This window comes from Mandrillus leucophaeus, unplaced genomic scaffold (genome assembly GCF_000951045.1).
Source record: "Mandrillus leucophaeus isolate KB7577 unplaced genomic scaffold, Mleu.le_1.0 Scaffold759, whole genome shotgun sequence".
Lineage (NCBI taxonomy): Eukaryota > Metazoa > Chordata > Mammalia > Primates > Cercopithecidae > Mandrillus > Mandrillus leucophaeus.
In genome coordinates, this window is record NW_012108241.1 from 579,928 (window position 1) to 603,217 (window position 23,290).

Consider the following 23,290-nt stretch of genomic DNA (forward strand, 5'->3'; position numbering starts at 1 on the left):
TGGCTGGATCATTGAGAGAAAATGAGAGGAAAAGCGGGCCACTTCCGCCCGCCGCCCCGCCCCCAACACGATTGGATTTCTACCTGGAACCATATTAAAAATAAATTAGTAAAGACTTTGATGTAAAAATTTCAGAAGAAAAATATAGGCTAATATCTTTGTATTTTTAGGATAAAAAAGGATTTTAAAACATAAAAAAATAAAAGCCATAACGTAGTTGGATAAATTCAACTACATTAAAATTAAGCATTTCTCTTCCCCAAATGACAAGCTTCATTCCGAATGGGGATAATTTTACTACATGTAACCACAAAAGTTTAATATGGAGAATATAATCTTCAAACCAATAAGAAAAACAATTCAACCATGTGAGTCACTTACCAAGTGCTTTACGTGAATCAACTCACTCAGTCCTCATAAGAATCTGTAATAATTACTCTTGTCATTCCCATTCTGCAGGTAAGAAACTGGAGACACAGAGAGCTTCTGTTCCTCATGCAAGGTCCCAGTAAGTGGTTGAGAGGGTTTGGAACCCAAGCAATCTGGGTCCAGAGTGTGCATTCTGCTTTGCTGGCTGTCACAAAAATGAACCTCTCCCTGGTCCTATTCCCTCCAGATCTTAGATGTTCTCAGCTGAAGAAATGCAATCCAGTAAAATAATCTGGGTTAATGGCAACTCTTCCCAGAAATTAAAACTCAAAGCCAGTTAGGATGTTGGCCTGTAGAGAAAGGCAATAAAGACTGGGGCCAGGATCATGGATGGGCAGGTGATCTGTGCAGGCTCAGGGGTGGTTTAGAGCTCTGTGACAACAGTCCTGAAATTCTCAATAATTTTTTGAACACTGAACTCCACATTTTCCAATTTTGCACAGGACCCTCATATTTTGTCACTGATCCTGATAAGAAGAGATGGGAACGTGGGGACTTTGTGAGATACCCTGGATCTTTGGAACCATTTTACTCCTTGAAAGCTTACACGCAGCAGAGGTGGCTAAAAAGGATGTGTGCCTTGCTGAAATCCAGCCAATTGCTTACTATTGTTTCTATTAAATCCCCTGAGCAGGGAAGAGTGTTTGCATAATCATCCAGTTATGCAAATTACACAGGATGAATGGAAGAAAAATTGAGTGCACTCCAGGTCATGAAGACATACTATTAAACAATATTGAGTTATGATAATTCGTATGCTTATCTACTGCTATGGTTTCAATATTTGCCCCCTCCAAAACTCATGGCAAACGTGAATCTCCTATGTGGCAGAAGTGAGAGGTGGCTCCTTTAAGAGGTGACTGGATTTTATTTATGGATTCATGGGATTATGGATCATGGGAATGGGACCGGTGGCTTTATAAGCTGACAAAGCAAGACCTAAGCTCACACGATCAGCCCTTCATCGTGTGAGGCCCTGTGTCACCTTGGGACTCTGCAGACTCTCCACGAGCAAGAAGGCTCTCACCAAATGCACACCCTTAACCTTAAACTTCCCAGCCTCCAGAACTGTAAGAAATAAATTTTGTTTCTTTATAAGTTACCCGGTTTCAAGTATTTTGTTATAAGTAACAGAAAACAGATGAAGATAACTTCAATTCCCCTTTTCTATTCAAGAACATATTTTCCTCATTTCTTGCCCAGATAATTGAATGGTCCCCTAATTTTTGCACTGGTTTCCAATGTCATCTCACCTCATTATTTCCTATCCTATTTTCTTTTCCTAAAACATAAATGTGATTTTTATCACACCTATGGTTAAAATTTAAATTCCACCAGAATTCCAGATAAGATACAAACTCTGTAGAAGGTCTTCACGAGCGGGTACCTGCATATCTCTTTATTTCTTATCATTCTCCCATATGGGTTGTGTATCGCAAGCATCATTAGCCACCTGTAATTCATTCAATTACAAAGTACCCTCACACAGCCAAGCTTCTGCACACCTATATCCTCTGCTACTTACTACTTGTAAACATCTATCCCATGTTGACCTGGTAACTCCTGATCTACTCAATTTCACCTTCTCAGTCACATCCTCCCCAATCACAGGACTCCCTTCTCTCTGGCTCCATAATTTCCTATACCCATTCCTGTTATAGAAAACGTGTTTGCATGCCTGAATTTCTATTTAAGTGCTCCGTGATAAAAGTAACCTCATTTTATTCATCTTAATGTAACTAGTAGTCAGCATAAATCTTGGTATATAGTAAGCCCTAGAAAAAGGTTTACTGACTCATCCATTATCATTCATTGAACAAATATTTAGGCATTTACTTTGTAGTAGCCACCATTCAACATGTTTCAGCAGAGAACAAGACATGGAACTTCCATTCTAGTTGGGATAATGATAATGGCTGTGAGAAAATAATATAGAGTAATGAAGAAGAAAAAACAAAAACAGGGAGAAGGGCGATTTTTAAATAGGGTAGTCAGAGACGGACTCTCTGAGGCAATGGCATTTGAACTGAAAACAAAGTGTTGAATAAAAGCACCCAAGGGTCAGGCACCACTAGAGGCCAGGAGTTTGAGACCATCCTGGGCAACATAGAGAGACTGTACGTCTAAAAACATAAAAACAATTAATCAGGCATGGTGGCAAGTACCTGTAGTCCCAGCTACTCAGGAGGCTTAAGCCCAGGAGTTCAAGACTGCAGTGAGCTATGACTGCATCACTGTACTCCATTAGGTGACAAAGCCAGACCCTGTTTCTTAAAAAATGAAAAGTTTTTAAAAGGCACCCAGGCAAAATGCTAGGAGAAGAAATTCCCAGAAAGAGGGAGCAGCAAGTGCAAGTCTGAATGAGATGGAAAAAAGCTTGGCCAGAAAGGAGGCCAACACAGCTAGAGGGAAGTAAAGGAGGTAGTAGAAGGTATTAGGGTGAGAGTTCGCCAAGTCGCACAGCACCAGACAGCAAGAGTGGAGTCCTCTTAATGAGGCCTTGCCTGTGAAGGGAGATCCACTTCCATAGTAGTTCTTGTGCCTCAACCCTCTACACCTCCCTCACCTACATCTCCTGTGGAGATGTAAATCATGACTTTGGCAACAAGAAACTCACATGTTTCTTGTTATGATATCCTCTCTCCTTTTCTTTCTTGGGATACATCTGCTCAGAAAATGCACATATTCATCTGTCTTCTCAGCTGTGCTCAGCCAAGGAGAATGTTTTGCTATTCAACATAGGCTGTGGCCAGGTAGGAAAGCCTGTCTCAGTCTGGGGTTGAGAAGCAGCTGATATTTTTATCTCTCTCTGCTTTGATTAACTCTCAGTTGTTTCTGATTTGGGGTAGAAGGAAAGATGGGAAAAGATGGAATTCTTCAAGGTTCAAGACCATGTATGACCTTGTCGGTAATATATAATGTTATTTTATATTCTTGCAATGTTTACATTCCTGCAATGTTACATTGCATGTTTACATTGCAAAAATGTAAGATAACATTATACATGATAAACAGGTCATAATGTTTAAATACTAAACATTATTATTGTTCCACTATGAGAGCCCCCCCACTCTTTCTCTGTCACGACATACACAAGCACACACATACACACTCACATAAACATACACACCACTAAGTATCTTCTGCTTATAAAATTCATAATGTTTATGGCTAGAGCTTAAATAGTCATGAATCCTACAACTTACTTGGGGTAGAAAAAAATACATAATGGAGAAAATTATCACATGCTGAGCAATTGTTGCTGAGCTAATCTCTTTGCATGGGAAAAGAAAACCCAATGAAGTTAAGCTGTCTTACAGATATTACATGTTATATCTATGTTACATATCAGCATATAGTTTCAGAGATGTTAACTAAAATTCAAAACACCGCGAAAAATTGACAACAGCAAGAGTCCACCAGAAGTCTGTTAGATTCCAAAAAAGGTCAAGCTCTTCCCAGTACCCATGAACAAATAAGACAGAAGCTTAAGACAGAATATAATTCAGTGCAAAACTAAATAGGATCAAACATCCACTCAAAACCATTGTGGTCATTCAGCAATGAGAGAGGATATTGCTGGCTCAAGTTAGAAATTAACACACTTGCCATAGAACTTGTCACCACATTCATGTGACCTGTATTCCTACTCTGGTTATCCATAAGGTCTGAAAATACAATATGACAAACATATTTTAGATATCAGCAAATTAAATTTAACTTGGAAAGATTTCAAAAGGCAGCCTATCATTCCTAGCTTGCTTATTTTTGGATATTTTATTTCTTATCATTGAAAACATAACATTCAAGAGATACTCTATCTGAACCATCTATATGTAGCAACTTAATTTCAAAACAATTTCAAGAGATTCACAGACTATCCAGGGCTGATTTTTCTACTAGGGGACACTTAAAAGTTGTTTGTCTAAACCATGAGCAATCTATTTCATTTAAGCATAAAATTTAATAGTTTCTTGATTTTTAATCATACATAAATTATTTGATGTTTTTATAAAACCTGAAGTTTCAAATTGACATATTAAGATCCTAATGTTTAACTCCACCTCTAATTCTAGGCTTTGCTACAGTAACATAAATTAAACACTTTATAAATCTACCATCATATTAGCTAACCCAGTGAGTCAAATATCTCCGGAAACAACACTCTAATTTAGAAATCATATTGAAATGGGACCAAAGCCAAGGAAGCAAAAAATAACTAATTTATTCTTTTTAATTGTAGAAGATTATTTAATAAACTGAAGGAAACACCCCAGGTAAATCAAAGCTAATTTATTCAATTTCTTCATAGGAAGTACATCAAAAGACTAAAAATATACTTCTAATTAGAATAGGTACCTTGGTTTCCGTAAAACAACTCATTTACCTCTATAGACAAACAAGAATCATATTATATCGTCTGTGGAGAATTCTACAGATATGAGAATGAAACCAGCCAGAAGAAAAAGCATTTTGCAAAGAAAGAACACTCACATTGAAGGAAACACAGATTTTTGCCACCAATGCTAACAATAAATCATTTTAAATATCCATGTGCCATAGGATTTATTTATGGTAACATAACTTGGCTGTTCCATGAAGGAAATTAATAGCGCTTTAAAGTCACTATTAGATATAAACTAAGACAGCATAGTATTCCATTTCAGGTGTAAAGAACAGAATTCCACACACCAAACCTACATTTGCTTATTTCTCTGCTTTTTAAATTTATTTTGTTTTCCTTGGTACTTTGGTTTATTTTATAAGACAACCAAGACAGCACTGTTTATCATAGACCACTGATAGGAATCGTAGCCAAGGCATTTCGGTGAGAATGCAAGTACACCAGACTGCATATTTTGCTTGTTTGAAGTAAAACATCACTCAGATCATACTCAGAGTGAGTAATATCAGACTCAGATCATACTCAGAGTGAGTACCTCATTCTGCCAGTTTCTATTCCACATGAAGGTGTTATTCTACTGCATTTCTATTCTCCGGAGCTTCATTTTCCTTTTCTATATTTCTACCTAATTCACAACAGCCCTTTTCCCAAAGCAAAGCTGTGAAGTTAAAAAAAAAAAAAAAAGCAAGTCTTTTCAATTGGAAACATGCTAGCCTCTTCCAATACTTTAGCACCCAGAGTGTAACTGGTAGAAGGCACAAGACAGGGATGAGCCAGGTTCTGAATTCCTTCTGAAAAGCAGAGCTTGAGCCAGTTGGAGAGGCCAGTCTCCCTGCGGAACACCACAAGCCCTCAGTCTCTGCCGCCTTTGGGCGTCACTGTCCCCTCCCCTTCCACATGAGTCTCTGGCCTCAGGAGCTGCTCCAACAGGCTTCTGAGTCACCGAGGGAACCTGGCACAAAAATATGATGCAAACCGGGGTCAGGCACAGTGGCTCACACCTGTAATCCCAGCATTTCAGAAGGCTGAGGCGGAAGGACAGCAAAAGGAGTTCCAGACAAGCCTGGGCAACTTGGCGAGATCCCATCTCTACAAATAAATAAATAAATAAATAAAGGGCCAGGCATGGTGGCTCATGCCTGTAATTCCAACACTTTCAGCATTACTTCCAGCTGCAATCTAAGCTGTAATTCCAGCATTTATAGTTTCCATCACACCCATAGGGTTTTTTTCTTACATCTGGACATCTGCCAGATCTGTTATAAATTCCCATCAAGCCCCCCACTTCTTTTCTTTTTTTTTTTTTTTGTGAGATGGAGTCTTGCTCTATCACCCAGGCTGGAGTGTAGTGGCATGATTTCAGCTCACTGCAACCTCTGCCTCCTGGGTTCAAGCAGTTCTCCTGACTCAGCCTCAGGAGTAGCTGGGACTACAGGTGCGTGCTATCCCGTCTGGCTAATTTTTTGTATTTTTAGTAGAGACGCGGTTTCTCTGTGTTAGCCAAGATGGTCTCGAACTCTTGACCTCGTGATCCACCTGCCTGGGCCTCCCAAAGTGCTGGATTACAGCTGTGAGCCACCGCACCCAGCCAAACCCCCTTTTACCTAATGTAGCTTAAAGGCCTTTGTTCCTTAAAAACTAAAATAGAGTCAATTAAAACAACACAGTAGGTGCCAGTCATACATTTCTTAAACATTCTGTTGGTCTATGGTTACATCGAATGCTTCTCGAATACAGCGGTTTTCAAACTTCAGTGAGTCTTAGAATCACTAAGTTAATTTTAAAATGCAGATTTTTAGGCCCCAGTTCCAACTTCAAAATCAGAATCTCTTAGGGTTCTAGCAAGCATACCACACAGATCTGAGCTGAAGGTTTGTGGACCACATTTTCAGAAACCTGTTCAATTATTTTAAGTTTTACCCATGGGTAAACTTAGGCCACTAAAAGATTGCACATGACCACAATTTTGCATTTCACCTTATATATGGCCTTGAGTTTTTATCAAGAAAGAAACCCTATTACACAGTGCATTGCATTTCCTATAACCATATGGTTGAAAACAGTAACTACTACTGTTTTTGAACTACTAACTGACTTTGAAGCACCAGTGGGAAATGACTTTAAGAAATTAGCAATTCACCCTGTCTCTACTAAAAATACAAAAAAATTAGCAGGGCGTGGTGGCAGGCGCCTGTAGTCCCAGCTACTCGGGAGGCTGAAGCAGGAGAATCGCTTGAACCGGGAGGCAGAGGTTGCAGTGAGCCGAGATCACGCCACTGCACTCCAGCCTGGGCAATGGGGGGGAACCAAAAAAAAAAAAAAAAAAAAAAAAAAAAAAAAAGAAAGAAAAGAAATTAGCAATTCAATAGGCTTTGCTTCCCTGAGATATATTCATACAACTTCATTACAGATAATAGACAGACTGACAGACAAATGAACAAATAAGTACACAAAAAATAAATTAAAATGATAGAATGTTTTTCCCTTTTAACCACATTTGCCAGGAAAACAGAGACATCTGATTCTCTAAGTCTCACACATTCTGTGGCCAGCGTCATCACATATGTTCTTGCATTAAGCTATGCAAATTTTTATGAGGAAAATTGAGCTGTGAAGGTAGACTAACTTCTCGTTCAGCAGTTTGCTAGGTTTGCTTAAGCAAATTGGTTCTTGCTAGCATCTATTTATTTGACACCCATTTACTAAGTTCTGTTCTGTCTTAAGTTATTTCTTGGTACCTTGGGGACTGAAAACTGAAAAGGGCAAGGTTTCAGCCCTCAAGGAGTTCACAATCCTTCAGAGGGACACAAAACACCTTTACCAATAGTCAGACTGCAAATATTTCAGACAGAATATGGGACTTAAGAGGGGGACGTGTTTATTTCCAGCAGAAAAGTCAGAACAAATTCTGTGGAGGAGGCTAGAGGATTTAGGCTATAGTAAGATTTGGGCAAGCAGTAGAGATAAAGGGAGACATTCTAGGCAGAGGGGAAATCTGATTTTTCTTGCCTTCTTCCATAGTGCCCTGACCTTCACAGCACATTTTGTGACTGCATCTTTATTTAGGTAGTTTTGTGTTCAACTCCTCTATCTTCCCTCATTGGATGGTATTCTCTATGACGGAAAGATTTCTGTATGTTTAATTCATTACTTTATCCATATACGCCAGCGCCTAGCACAGAGCCTGAAATGCAGTGATCATTCAGCAAATATTTGTTGCTAATGGTTAAGAGCTTAGGATTCCATGTGGTTTTGGTATTTATTAATGTTAGTTTTGCAACCTTGGGCTCTATCTTTAAGCCCTGTTTTCTTTTACATAAAATGGAGTAATATCACTTCTCGGCCCTTTTGACTAAGATCGAGTGCATAAAATGGAGTAATAATTCTTTCAATATAAGGTTGAGGTAAGAATTAAATGGAATAGTGAGAACATTTAAAACCTACTCTGGTGGCAATTTTGAAATATACTTTATTATTAACCCTGGGCAGGTGAGGTGATGGATATATTAATTAGCTTGATTTGATCATTCCATCGTGTATACCTGTATCAAAACAACACACTGTACCCCATACTTATATATAGTTATTATTTGTCAAATTAAAATAAAATTTTAAAATAGAAATAATCAAATAGAGTAATGTATATAAATTATAGCTATTATAAATTTAATAGGAAGATGCAGTGAAATGAAGCACAACTATGCTGAAGTTATAGCCTTTTGGTGGCTAGAATTAAACTTGTCTAGTTCGCCTTTCTATAGCTGAACAGGGGCACCAGGACAGACAATATAGCAAGTTTAAACACTGGGTTTTTAAACTTGGTCTTTGCTCCTTTGAGGCCATATGGCAACTTCCCTTGAGGTGTGTGTTGCCTCGTCTGTGAAGCTGGACTAATAAAACAGCTCTTCCCTTACCATTAAACTGTCCTGACAATTTATGAGATAGCACATGTCAAATTAATGTGTGATCTATAACATCTTTAGTGCAAAGCCTGCACTAGAGGTACTAGGCTTCAAATTCTTGATTTGCTAATAGACAAGCAAGATTATCTGTACCTATGGATGTAGCAAGTAGCTCATTGTCATGGGATAAAAACAGACAAGCCCTAGAGCCAGAGAAGCCTGGATTTCCACCATGCTCTGATTCTAACATACCGGGTAACCTCGGAGCAGTTACTTGATCTTTCTGAGCCTGGAGATTCTCACCTGTTAGTCATGTATGATTAGACTTACCTCCTGGGGCCACTGTAGGAGGTAAGGGAAAATCCAGTAGATTATACTGTAGATTTCAGGTCCTTCTAAGCATACATCAATCTCTAGTCCAGAGGGAAGATGGAATAATGGGTTGAGAGGAAAGAGGTTGGACTGACAATGCTTTCCCTCCCAGATATTACCTGGATTAACATTTCTCTGAAGGAGTTTACACCAGACTAAGAGTGCTGAGCTCTGAGCAGCAGCTCTCATTCTAATGTAAGTGTTCCTCCTTGTCTCAATATGGTCATCAGACTCTAATGCAATGTTGTTTTTTTTTAAAACCAAATTTGATAACTTCTTATGCTGTGTTTTAATAAAACAGGCAGAAAATCCCATAATTAAAAAAATAGGAAAAAAATAAAATAATATTTAATTGAGAGAATTTTATCCACGAACTTTTTCTCCTTGTGAGATAGGAAAAGGTGTTTTTTATGAATGTTATCAGCAGAACTCCTCAGTTTGGCAGGAGTGTGATTGAAAACTGTAATCTCTACAAGCCCAAGTGTTTGTCATTCCTCCTACTAAATTATCAGGAATATTTATTGAGCACTGGGACCATGTAGTGATCTATGGACTTTAAGTTACAGACTAAAGGAAGCAAGTTACACCCAGCAGCACCTGTGAAGACAAAGATACCTGCACTCATGTATGAGGCCTGGGTCCGGAGACATATTTGTGAGCTATACATCTTACTGTGTTTAATTTCTCAAAAAACTATTTGGAAAAGATAACATTATCTAAAATTTGCAGAAGAAGCAAAGAAGATTGAGATAATGTCAATCTCAAGGAAGAGCAAGGTGTTAAAGGGCCTTGAACATTATTTTTTGGGCCAGTGTTCCAGGCTCAAAGCTTTGATTAGTCAAACACAGCAAATCCTCCATTATTTGGGAACAAATGGGTGAACAAAGGTGTGGATGGTTCTGTGAAGAGGAGGGGCCACATCTGCTTGACAGGGGAAAGTAAAGAGGAAGGTAGTGCTTGTATGTATTTGAGTGGGCAAACTTCTGGAATCCAGAATAGGTTATTTTTGACATTCAGATTGACCAATTCCGTAACTGGCCTGTATCTGTGGAACAATCTGTTAATGCCATAGTTTCCTTTAAAAGAAAGCAAAATCTTTAAGCATTAGAACTGACTGGGGGGCTAGGCGTGGTGGCTCACACCTGTAATTCCAGCATTTTGGGAGGCCAGGCGGGTGGATCACAAGGTCAGGAGATTGAGACCATCCTGGCTAACACAGTGAAACCCCGTCTCTATTACAAAATACAAAAATTTAGCTGGGCGAGATGGCGGGCGCCTATAGTCTCAACTGTCAGGAGGCAGAGGCAGGAGAATGGTGTGAACCCAGGAGGCGGAGCTTGCAGTGAGCTGAGACTGAGCCACTGAACTCCACACTCCAGCCTGGGCGACAGAGCAAGACTCCGTCTCAAAAATATATATATAAATAAAAAATAAATAAATAAATAAATAAATAATAAAAGAACTGACAAGGGAATAGATGTGTTTATTTATTCATTCACTCAACAACAGTTACTAAATGCCCACCATGTGCCAGACACTGTACTAAGCACTGGAAGTTCATTAATGAAATGAAAGACTCCTACCCTGTGAGTTTATAGTCTGTCCAGAGCAATACAGGCAGAGAAACAGGTGCCATAATACCAGCAGGTAGAGGACTTAATAACTGCAGGAACTCAACATAATACAAGCTCTCTGACCTTAAGGAACTTTTATCATCATCATTATCATCTAATAATAATAATAATAATAAATAAATAAATAAATGTTAAGCACTGAGTATTTCTCATCCTCCACCACTAGTAAGAGTCACCTATGGAGAGTTTTAATACTGAAAATTTCCTTTAAACCTGAAGACATTCTGACTGGGGTGAGCTGGGGTGAGTCTCAGACATCTCTGGATTGAAAAAAACTCAATGGGGTTGAGATTAAATAAAAATAAATCGTAATAAATTTCTATATACCTGGCACTGTTCCATGTGTCCTCCTTATAACAGCTCTTTGAAGTAGCTGGTAATATTACCTTATTTTGGAAAGGAAGAAATTGAAACACAGCAAGTTTAAAGTAATTTGTATGGCAGAGATGAGATTTGAACCAAGGAAATCTAACTCAAGAATCCATGCTACATGCCTACGTGTTTTTTTTAAAAAAAACTCACTGTCTGTTTTTGATACTGAAAACTCAAGAGGTAACTCCAGGAGGGTTGACACAGGAGGAAACGAATTCCACCAAATGAGGTTTCCTACCAACTCCCAGCAGCAGTCTCTGCTGTTGGCTTTCCCGTTACCATGACACTGCTCTCTAGCTCACTCCTTAGAGATGAAAATTAAAGGAGTTCCTTCAGCCTCCAATTATTTGAGACTGACAAATAATTAATCATTAGCTCCATGGTTTCTAGAAATATTCTGTTGAATATTCTATTTTTAAAATACCATAATTTATCTTCAGTCTAGTAACTTTACCTTTTTCATATTCTCCCTTTCCATAAAGTGGTAAACATATCTGGCAATTATTTCAACTACTCCTTTTGGGAGTGGAAGTGGGGATTAATGTATAGACAAAATAAGAATGTCCATGAGATGACAATTGCTTTGTGTAGCCATCACAACAGGAATACATTGTATTAACCATTAATACTTTGTATTCACATTGCATTCATTTATGCATATGTTCGAAACTTCATATAATTTAATGTTGAAAATATGCAGTGAGGCTCTTTAAAGATTCTCTGATATAAATCATACAAAGGATAATATTGATTTGTGATCTTAAAGTGAAAAAATGAGGAATGACAGTGATGACAGCAGTGGCCAACATAATTAATTCCAACACTACCTCGGCAAACAATTATCAGTGATCTCCTATAACAGGCCAAAATGTACGTAAAAACATATTGTAAAATATTAGGCATTAAATGAGCATTTCTCACCCTTCACCACTTATAAGTTACCTATGAAGAATTTTAGTATCGCAGATATCCTTTCAACCTAAAGACATTCTGACTAGGGTGGGCTGGGGTGAGGCTCAGACATCAGTCCATTGACAAAACTAAGGGCTGAGAAATGTTGCAGTAAGGGAGCTGTTGCTATTCTTAATTAGACCACATTGGATACTTTAGGCAGGCATTTGTTTTGTAGGCTGAAAAAAGAATAGAAGAAAACAGAAAAAAAAAAAAAGTACAAAGGAAATGGTGCTTGATCATTTGGTTAATTTATTACAAGGACTCAACAATTAGACAGGCCACAACAGGCCAAAGCTTGATAGATTTTTGGTTTGCTTAGAAAAATATGAGACTATCATTGATCCTTTAAGGAAAGACTTAGAAGAGGAGGAGCAAGAAGATCATAAGCATGGCTTGAGATTGTCCATGACTTGAAAATACCTTTATTTTTTAAGGTTTTAGCTCTTGAATCAAGCCAGGACAAAATAAAACCTGATGCAATTCATCCATTGCTATGTCACAAATCACTGCTGGTGCACTCAGTCCCCTAAACAATCTTGGCCTTCTGAGAGGTTTAGAATGAATGTGGTTTGGGATATACATAATCCAGTGATTCCCTGGCTGCTACCACAAACCTATTAAATCAGAATGTATTAGATTCCAGGCATCAGTATATTTTAGACATTTTCAGGTGATTCCATTGTGCAGTCAACTTTGAGGACCACAAACATAACCACTTCTCAGCTTTGATGACCCAACCTGAAGTCACAGCTGCAAGACAAAAAAAAAAAAGGAGTTCTTCTGTCTTCATTAGTCGAGGTTTCCACTTGCTCAGGTCCATCCTCCTGGATCTTTTCCTGATCTCTCAGTTTAAGTTAAACCACTTTTAATCACTCCCCTTCACCTCCCATCTTGTCCCCACTTGCTGGTCTGTCCCCAGTCCATGCTTCTCACTTTACAACTTCGATTGGACATTGCCTTGCCCAGAAATTTCTAATGAACCCAACCCTACTCAGAGCTTTATACCCAGCATATACGTATCACCTGGGAACTTATAGAAATGTACAATTTCAGGCCCCATTTGGGTCTATTGAATTAGAATCTGCAATCAATAAGATCCCCAGGGGACTTGTATGTACATTCAAGTTTGAAAAGTACTGTTTTAGGACACCATTTCCCAAAAAGTCTGTTGTAGGACACTCTCAAGGACACAAAATCCACTGCCTAGATTTTAATTCACACTCTTCTATCTCTTTACAGAACATCTGTACATTCAAAATATATGCATTAAGTGGCAACTATATGCCCCATACTAGGCTGGGTTTAGAATATCCAGCTGTGAAGATGGCAGAAGTGGTCCTCTTATTCATGGACTTAAAATCTAGTAGGGGCAACTCTAACAAGAAAAGATAAGTTAAGGGGATGAATAGGACGACGTGGGATAATCTACTTAATGGAGGAGGATGTGGGGGGATCTATGGTAGTCTGGTAGATGAGAGCAGCATTCCAGGGAAAAGGCGGGTCTCTGTGGATACACAGGCTGAGGACCTAGGAAGGAAGGGCAGTGAAGAGAGTGGAGTGCCAGCCTCATGCACAGTGGGTACAAACTATACAACTATACAAACACTTGCCCAGTACCTACTCGGTGTCAGGACGTGGTCTAAGTGCTTTCTTTATAGGCAGGTAACCTCCATTTTACAAATTAGACAACTGAGGCAAAGAGACATTAAGTAATATATCTGTCATACAGCAAACATGAAAATGCAACCACAGTTATCTGGCTCCAGCATCCATGCTCATATGCACCAATGTACAGACTCTTGAACTGGGAGAAAAACATGATACATTCAAGAAGCTGAAAGAAGGGCCATATGTCTAGAGTTAAAGCAAGTTTTGTTCATGGATCTATGGCGTTCATCAGAATGAGGGAGAGGAGGAGGAGGAGGGTCACTCTTCAGGGGGCCCTAGCTTCTTACAACTGAAAATTTTTGGGACCCACCCCATAGTTATTGAATCAGAATTTCTAGTCATGGATCCAGAAATCTGCGTATTAGTAACGCTTCCAGGTGATTCAAATGCAATAAAGTTTGAGAACCATAGGTTTACAGATACAATTTCCTCCAAAACTTTCCCCCTCTTATAGTGTCCTTTAATTAACCCATGGTTACTTAATAATATCTTAGTCCCAAGCTATAACCTAAAAATTAGGGTAAATAAGATTGAAATGGAAAGCTGGAAGAAATCTGAAAATTGAATCTTTGCCTCTGTTGGTCCCTGACTGCCAAGCTGTGAAAAGAATTATCTGGGCTTGAAAAGTTGGCTGCAAGGAGGGACCACAGAGACTTAGAACTATTTTCATTACAATGCCAATGATTTAAACAACTAATTGAATCTCTGGAAATTGGAGTAAAATGTAAAGTTGCTTGAGGAACAAATTATTTCACATGCCTGTGATTCTGCTGCCTTTACCCAATGCTGGGAAAAGACTCTCTAGTACCAGAGAGAATTTTCTTGACTGTAGAATAGGTGGACTAGCAGTGGCTGAAGTAATCTCTGGTCACCAGGGCACACTGACTCAACAAAGTTAATCTGCTTCCCTATGTATCAAGAGACTTCAGAAACTCCAACACCAGTTTCTGGCTGCCAGTGGGGTATTCTCTTAAATCCTGTCTCTTTTTATAACAATTTAACAGGAATTGTACTAAACTCTCATGAATAAGAAGTTAAAATAAATAGCTAAACATCAACAAAACTGCATCATCATAGATTATATTATTCCCTTGCATCTTTTCAGTATTTATCTTTAAGAGCCTGAAATGTCTTCAGGTACATTATCATTAAAATTCCCAAAGTCAGCCTCCTAGATGCTGTCTTTCAAATGGTTCAGAATAGAGACAGAAGCTTTTCTATCCTTGCCTGCTTTGAAATGACATTACCCTGGCTATTTAACAAACCCTGTTCATCCAGTTCATTTACTTTGGATCTTCACTCAGAAAAAAACAAGTTTTGGAGAGTTTCTAGAAGAGATTGTTGTTTCCACCTGTCAAAAGATTAAATAAAGCACTGTATTTTCAAAGCACTTTCTTAGTCAATGTTTTTATTTTCAATTCTATCCATAAGCAAATCTCATTGTATGCTACTATATTAATTCTGTGACAAATGATCATCAAGAAGATGAAATGCCATAGTTATAAAACTTCATGCTGGTACTCCACCATTGCAAAACAAAGATGATAATTTTCAACAGGTGCCACAGCTCCGTTTTCAATCACTGAGAGGTGTTTGAAAGACCATCAGATCTATGTCAATATTGGCCTTATTTTCATGTCACTCTCATGAAGTGCTGCCATAGATATGTGAGTCAAAGAGCATGTGAAGGATCTTAGATGCACACAGCTGGAATTATCCAAGGAAAGTAAACCTCTGACAGGTTCTCTCTCTGCAGAACTGCATACTTTCTTCTTTCCTCTTCCAGGAAGTTGGTGCAGCAAGAAAGCCATGCCCTGCTTGAGAGGACATGGCTGCCCAGAGAAGCCCAGGGACCAGTGGATGAGACTCACTGAACTCCGGGCATTAGAGGTAATATTCTTTCTGTCTTTCTTTTTCTTGGATTTGCCTTTTGTAACCATGCAATGGTAAGATCCAAAGGACCAAGGCTAGTGTCTGAGACTAGGAGAGAGGGACCAAGTTATTAACTCTAGATCTTAGGCCAAAATGGAGTTTTGGGATGAGGATTAATTATATCTTCACATGAACTAGCCCATCAGTGAGCTGCAATAAGCTTTGGGGAAAAGATCTGTTCTAAGAGAGGGGGTCACTTTAGCATATACTCCTATGTATTCATCTAGGACTTCACTATTAAGTATCCTGGATTAAATCCCTTCAAATATACCCAGATGTATAAAGTATCACCATTAAGAATAAAGAAATATAAATCATATATTGCCAATTTCTGTACTTGTTGAACACTTCATAATGTATCTGCTCTTGTACTCCATGTACTCATATTCATCACCGATGTGAGCATTGTATTCAAGCCCTATATTCTAATGAGGATACCTGGAACTGGGGTCCACACACACAAGAGCCACATAGAAACTGTGATAGTGATGATGCTTTATAAGGAATCACATGGAAATGACTGTTCAAAATGCCACAATGGGGTTAGCAGAAGACGAATACTTCTGCAATACATACAGGTGGAATTACGATATAAAATAACAGAATATGTTTTCTCTTCCAGGCTCTGATAGATCTGGAAATACAAGATTTCATTTACAAACTTTACCAAACTTGTTTCCAGGATAACAGGCAAATGAGAGAGAGAGAAAAAAAAAAAAGGTGCTTGCATTCCACAACCTCTCACTTACTTAGCTGTGGAGAAATAATCAGGTTAGGGAAGAAAGGACTAAGAACGCAGCATCCACCTACCTGCTTGGCACATCCTTGGACAGGGTGTCCACTCACTGAAAGCAGTCACAATACAGTCTTTTTTGCATGGGAGAAAACAGGGGCGCACGGTTTCAGGTCGAGTAGAATCTGGACATCTGTCAATGTGAAGAGACCATGTCAATGCCTCTTTGAGAGACTAAGTGATTGAACATAGAACTACAGAATTTTAGAACTGAAAATATTAAGGCCCTCATGTTCCTTTAACAGATGAGGGAAGAAAGATGCCTGAAGGTGGAGTTACTTGCCCAAGCGCTCTTGCCAAAGAGCGCTTTGGCAAGGTGGAGCTACTTGCCAAAGCTGGAGGCAGAGCCTGAAGCAGACCTCAGCTCTCTTGACCTAGAGACCAAAATAACTCTTCACTACATGAGTTTAAAAATAACCTCTGAAACCAATGAAAGATGAGTGCTGAGAAAGTGTCTCACCATCAGCATCAACTAATTTTATCTTTTCAAGATGGAAAAAATTGAAATATTGTTTTATACGTTTTATTCAGGGTGATATATCAAATTAGCAATATTCTACAAAAAAAGGATTATAAAAGAAATATAAAAATATATCGGGAAACAAAAATCTTTGATGGTCACTAAAAAATACTAGGAATCTTTGATCATTAACAGAATTCTAGACTACTTAAATGATTAACAGGTATTTCTTTCCCTTTCTTTCCTTTCTTTTCTTCTCTCTCTCTCTCTCTCTCTCTCTCTCTCTCTCTCTCTCTTTCTTTCGAGATGGAGTCTCACTCTGTCCCTCAGGCTAGAGTACAGTGGCACAATCTCAGCTCACTGCAACCTCCACCTTCCAAGTTCAAGTGACTCTCGTGCCTCAGCCTCCCAAGTAGTTGGGATTACAGGCGCGTCACCACGCTTGGCTAATTTTTGTATTTTTAGTAGAGACTGGGTTTCACCATGTTAACCAGGATGATCTCGATCTCTCAACCTTGTGATCTGCCCTCCTCAGCCTCCCAAAGTGCTGGGATTACAGGTGTGAGCCACCACACTCAGCCAATTAACAGGTATTTCCACAGAACACATAGACTGAAAAGTTGGAAGAAGCAAAATATGACAACCTGTTAATAACAAATACACTAGCCAGCATTAACAAGAAAAAAGATATTGATTTTATTATTTTGCTGATAATTAATTTAATTCTCAGACTTGGGAAGAAAGTAATATAAATAGTTAATGGATTCATAATTATTTGGAAAACTAAAGTCTCAGCAAATAGCAAGCAAGTTTTTGTTTGTTTGCTTGCTTGTTTTTAGAGTAGAGACGGCTAAAAATCACATGTATTATATTCTACAACAGTGTTACACCAAGAAGAAAAACAGGAAAGCACTTTACACTATACATTTGGTTTTTAAATTCTGTTTCCCATAAGTTTCATATAAAGAACAGAGATGCAGTGTGTATAAAGTTTAATAGTGTGAGCTCTGTATCAGATAGCCAGTGCCGAGTTAAGTAGTCTGCCTACATTCTTTCAGTTACTCTTAACAGCAAGGACAAGCATTATAATCTTCATTTTCATATCATAAGCTGAGGTGTTGAAATGATAACTAATGGACCCAAAGCTTCATGGAGACAAAGCACCTGAAAAAATCATGATTGAATAAACACCAGTCTGGCAAGTTTAAACAGCTAATTAATAGACTTCCAGTAAGAGAGAACACAGGAAAATGGAAAAGAGAAAATTGATGAGAAAATAATGGACTAAACTACTACAGAATTGAAAAAGGGATAATTCAGAGTGAAAAACCCAGGAAGTGTATACAAAATGACCAACATGCAAATACAGGGACTGTCCAAATTTCAAACACAAAGAAAGCGTTAAGAGGAGAAACTAGTAATCCCAATGCTTTGGGAGGCTGAGGCAGGAGTATTGCTTGAGGCCAGAAGTTAAACACTAGCCTGGGCAACACAGCCAGACCCCGTGTCTACAAAAAATATAAAAAATATTAGCTGGGCATGGGGATACATGCCTATAGTCCTAGCTACTTTGGAGACTGAGACCAGCGGATCACTGAAGCCCAGGAGAGTTCAAGGCTGCAGTGAACTATGATCACACCCCTGCACTCCAGAGCCTGGCCAATAAAGACCCTATCTCTATAAAAGAAAGAGAGAGAGAGAGTGATAGAAAAAGCAGGGAGGGAGGTAAGGAGGGAGGGCAGAACAGAAACTAATAACTGTTAGGGCAAAAAGGAAGAAAAATGGGTCATAAGGGCAAAAAGGAAGAAAAATGGGTCATCTAAGAAGGGATAGGAATCTGACTGACATCAGACCTCATCAACTTACATAATTATAAATCTGAAAGCATTTTCATAGTGTTAACATCTTAGAAACAATGCATAGGCAAAACACAGAAGAATAAATTTTGTTTTGGGACAACATGTTCCAAAACATCATTCTGGTCACAGAGAGTACAGGATGAGAGCTAGAAAGAGGAGAGAGGATGAACACTGGATGTCCTCCTCCAACAAAGCAGGTGTTCAGAGAGTTGATCTAAACAGAAATGAAATAAGAAACAAAATCATTATGAACAAAATGTTTGTGTCCCTCCCAAAATCTGTATGTTGAAACCTAATCCCCAAAGTAAAAACATCAGGTGGTGGAGCCTTTGGGAGATAATTAGATCATGAGGTTAGAGCTCTCATGAATGGCATTAGTGCCCCTTATAAAAAGAGACACCAAGCTGGCTTCCTTTCTGTGTTCTCCACCATGTGAAGGTACAAGAAAGTGGCCGCCTGCAAACCAGGAAGAGGGCTTTCCCTGGAATTCAACCATGAGGTGACACTGGTCTCGGACTTTCAGCCTCCAAAACTGTCAGAAATAAACGTGTTTTTGTTTCCGCCACCCAGTCTATGGTATTTTTTTTATAGCAGCCCAAACTGACATTGACAAAGGTTCTAAGGAACTCGATCAAAAGTACTACTGTAATCAAACAACAGAATGCCAACATTCTGGGAGGAGTCAGGAGAGGAACTAGTGAAAATGAGCTGAGGTTGATTACTTTCATGGGAGCAAACCACGGAATGACAATTTTAAATTGATAAATGCAGAGCTGAAAAATATATAATTTAGAGTTAGGAGGTAAACACCAGAAAGGGAGAAGGGCCAGAGATATACATTTGAATTTGCTTGTATCCACATAAAGATATAGGGGAGGTAGATGAGGAATGAATAAAGTGGTTGTTGGTGACAGGGAAGGAGGAGGGAAGTGGGTGAATGAGAGCCGGGGTGGCATAAGGCTTCCAACTGTTCACCTTTTTATAGTTACAATTGGTGAACTATGTGTCTGTTTTCCCAGTCAAAATTCAGAGAGAGACAGAAAAAAAATTCAGCAACTGTTAAAAAGTGGTGGTGCTATATAAATACATTTTCTGGCTTTGATAATGTACTATAGTTATGTAAGATGTTATAGCTGGGCGAAGCTGAGTGAAGGGTACATAGGATCTCTCTGTACAATTTTTGCAAGTCGCTGTGGATCTATAATTATTTTTTTAAAAAAGTGATTGTGTTAAGGAAGTAGGATATGAAGTAGAGGAGGAGGTGGTTAAGAACCTACTGCTTTCCACCATCAGTCCCTCTATTATTTTACTTATACAATAAAACATGTAACGCTTTGATAAAAATTAACTAAAATTAAAAGATATATACTCAGAAAAAAGGCTCATAAATTCATTCTTATTAGTGGCATTATTATTAACTATCTTTAAGACATACATACACACACAAGTCATCCATCAAATAGATTGATTCAATGAGCATAACAAGAGAAAGAAAGATGACTGTCATTATCAGGATATAGTGTTATTTAAACAAGCTACTCTGGTAAGGAAAATTTATATCATACTTTAGTCAAGATAAGAAAACACTAAAATCATTCCTAAGTCTCTTATTAATTTTTTAAGGTCTTCTAAAAATGAATTGAACTGCCATTTATTCTAACTCCTCTTCAACCTCTCCTGGTAGATAGCTGGGAATGAAAACACAACTTGAGCAATGCCGACTTCCTGTGCCCAGGAGTCACAAGGGTTCCCACATGGACCCACCCAACCCTCAAACATTCATAAAACAGCCTGGAAATGTTTGTGGTGCAACACTTCAAACTTTCTATAGAGACTTGCTAATTATCTCAGGAACTTTACCCGCTTCAATTAGGAGTAGGAGTTAATCTCTTTTAGGGAACTGATATTGTCCATTTTATTGATCCTTTATTGGCATCACTCACCATAAACACTCACTGAGTAATACTTGAACTCTCCGTGATATGGCCCTTTCTCTCTCAAGTCCAAAAGAAAGAGTATCATTCCCTCAAGAGCAAAGGTCAAGCTTAGGTTACAGTGCTACTACAGAAGACATGAACTGTGGGCTTTCCTGGAAATGAAAGTTATTTGTGGTTTGATAAGGGCCACATATTTTCTTGCAACTGAAATTGTCTTTTTGTCACTTCCCCTGCCAATGAGGTTTACCTTTTCCTCAGGGATTCAACTTTCTCTTCCTATATATCTATACGTTTTCTATCCTTTCATGCATCGTCACATTTCCAATTTCCATAAATTTTCTCATAGTACTCAAAAATAGTCTCTGGCTATTAGCAACCTAGGTGCACCCCAATTTCTTAAAACAGTAAAGTTGGTTTTCTGTATCACTGTATTGTCACTGACAGAGAAAATACTTTTGATAACTTTTGGGCTGCTGATGCTGTGTGTGTACATACATGCACATGCTGTACATACACTAATTTTGAGTGCCTTGATGGTAGAATTACATTTTATATCATGTCTTAAAAATCCCATATTATCCCATATTTAGCTCAGTGTAAATGTTTAGTAACAGTAAGTGAATGATTGAATAGTATTCTGTGCTATTGAAGCCTGAAGACAAATAAATCCCTGGGGAATATTAGGCTTATTTCTCCAGCTATTTCCTCAACAAAACTGAAGCCTTGAAACCCAGAGAAACAGACGGATTCACTTTTTAGTTAGTAAGCATATATGGCCCCTTGCCTTTTGTCAAAATTTAACTTCCCGTTTTCATGTAATACTCTGATTTTGGATTAGCAATGCTCTCTATAAAAGGGAATGAATTCCATTTCGATGAATATATTTTCCTGCACTTGCACTGGAATGTTCTATAACTCTTGTCTCTTGGCCTCATTGTAGGCTTCAGTTTTATTTATTTATTTATTTATTTTTAAGACAGAGTTTCTCTCTTGTTGCCCAGGCTGGAGTGCAATGGCGTGCCATATCAGCTCACTGCAAGATCCACCTCCCAGGTTCAAGCGATTCTCCTGCCTCAGCCTCCCAGGTAGCTGGGATTACAGGCATGTGCCACCACACCCAGCTAATTTTTGTATTTTTAGTAGAGATGGGGTTTCACCATGTTGGCCAGGCTGGTCTCAGGCTCCTGACCTCAGGTGATCCACCTGCCTCGGCCTCCCAAAGTGCTGGGATTACAAGTGTGAGCCACCGCAACTGGCCAGCTTCAGCTTCTTATAAGCACTGTGCTGAAATACATCACATTGAGCTACAAAGACCTGCTGTTTTTTAGCTATGCCTCCAGGATTAGTCATCTGACCCAGGAACTCATATATTCATCTCACTCAGCTAGATGGGGAAACCTGCCAAGCTTTTAAACATTAAATGTTTAAATGGAGCTATTTATTGCTATATCTCACAAAATGCCAGTTGTTTTCACATTAAAGGCAGAAAGCACCTTATCAGGAACTTTGAAAGGCTTTGAGTCATGTGTTTTCAATCTTTATTATCATTCTTTTTTGTACACTGCCACTGGGGAAAGAAAAACATTGAATAGTAAAACAAAACCAAACACAACTTCAGGAAGATCCCAACAAGCTCTCACTCTGATTCAGTTGTGCCCAGGTAGCTCTCATTTTCTGATACAATCAGTTCTATTACTCGTACAATGGTAACAGTCTCACCTGTACAATTACATGGAAACCAAAACACTAACCCAGGGACACAAGAACTTGCGAGAAACTCTATGCCTCTCAGTGCAGTGGGTTTAGATATAACATTATTTTGATCCACATGTTCCATGGAGTCATGCTTCCTTCTCTTTTCTGAAGGCTACTTTTGTCCAGGGTATTTTCTTCTTCCCTTCCATTTCTCTATCCCCATCCCAAAGATTTCACATATGACAGGGGATCTTTTCCCACTGCAATGACTTTCATGTGAAAAAGAGCAAAAGTATATTTCTGGAGGCATAGCAAAGGATACTTTAAATTGCTGATAATCTCCCTGGTGCTTCACCGGACACTAGGTATTATTTTCTTAGCTCAATTAATCTCATTAACCTCAAGAATTTTAATTAATTTCACTAAAGTCAATTCAGGATGCTCATGTTTAACAGGATTATTTGGAGACATACAGTAAGAATTAAAACTAGGTTGTTAAGTCTCCAGCCTCATTAACAGGACAGACAGTAATTAGCAATGTCTTTATATTTGTATGTGTATGTTAGGGAAAACATCTGTACAATTGATTTTTCTGTGCTGGTAAACCACAGCAAAACTGGAGATGATTTACTATAATAATAATATTTCAGTCTCACTTATGTACATTTTAAAACAAATGCATATTAGCTTAGGAATTATGTTTTAAACTACACACTTCTGTTCCTGTGATTTTTTTTCTTAATCATCTTTAACATTTGAGTAAGCTGACGTGCTCAGAAACCTTCATAAAACTGTTATTTAAAGTAATAATGATGATGCAAGAAGAAATAGACGCTGATTTGAACATATAACTCAACTTTTTCTGTCCGAATAGCCCT

The 23,290-nt window shown here is 38.5% G+C and overlaps 1 protein-coding gene across 1 annotated transcript in view; it reads right to left on the reverse strand.

Moving 5' to 3' along the window:
* Window positions 1-23,290, reverse strand: part of THSD7B (thrombospondin, type I, domain containing 7B) — a 649,627-nt gene that overhangs the window by 426,313 nt on the left and 200,024 nt on the right. Inside the window, exon 9 of the mRNA XM_011966357.1 lies at window positions 16,479-16,594. Coding sequence (XP_011821747.1) covers window positions 16,479-16,594 — 116 coding nt within the window. The remainder of the gene's footprint in view (window positions 1-16,478; window positions 16,595-23,290) is intronic.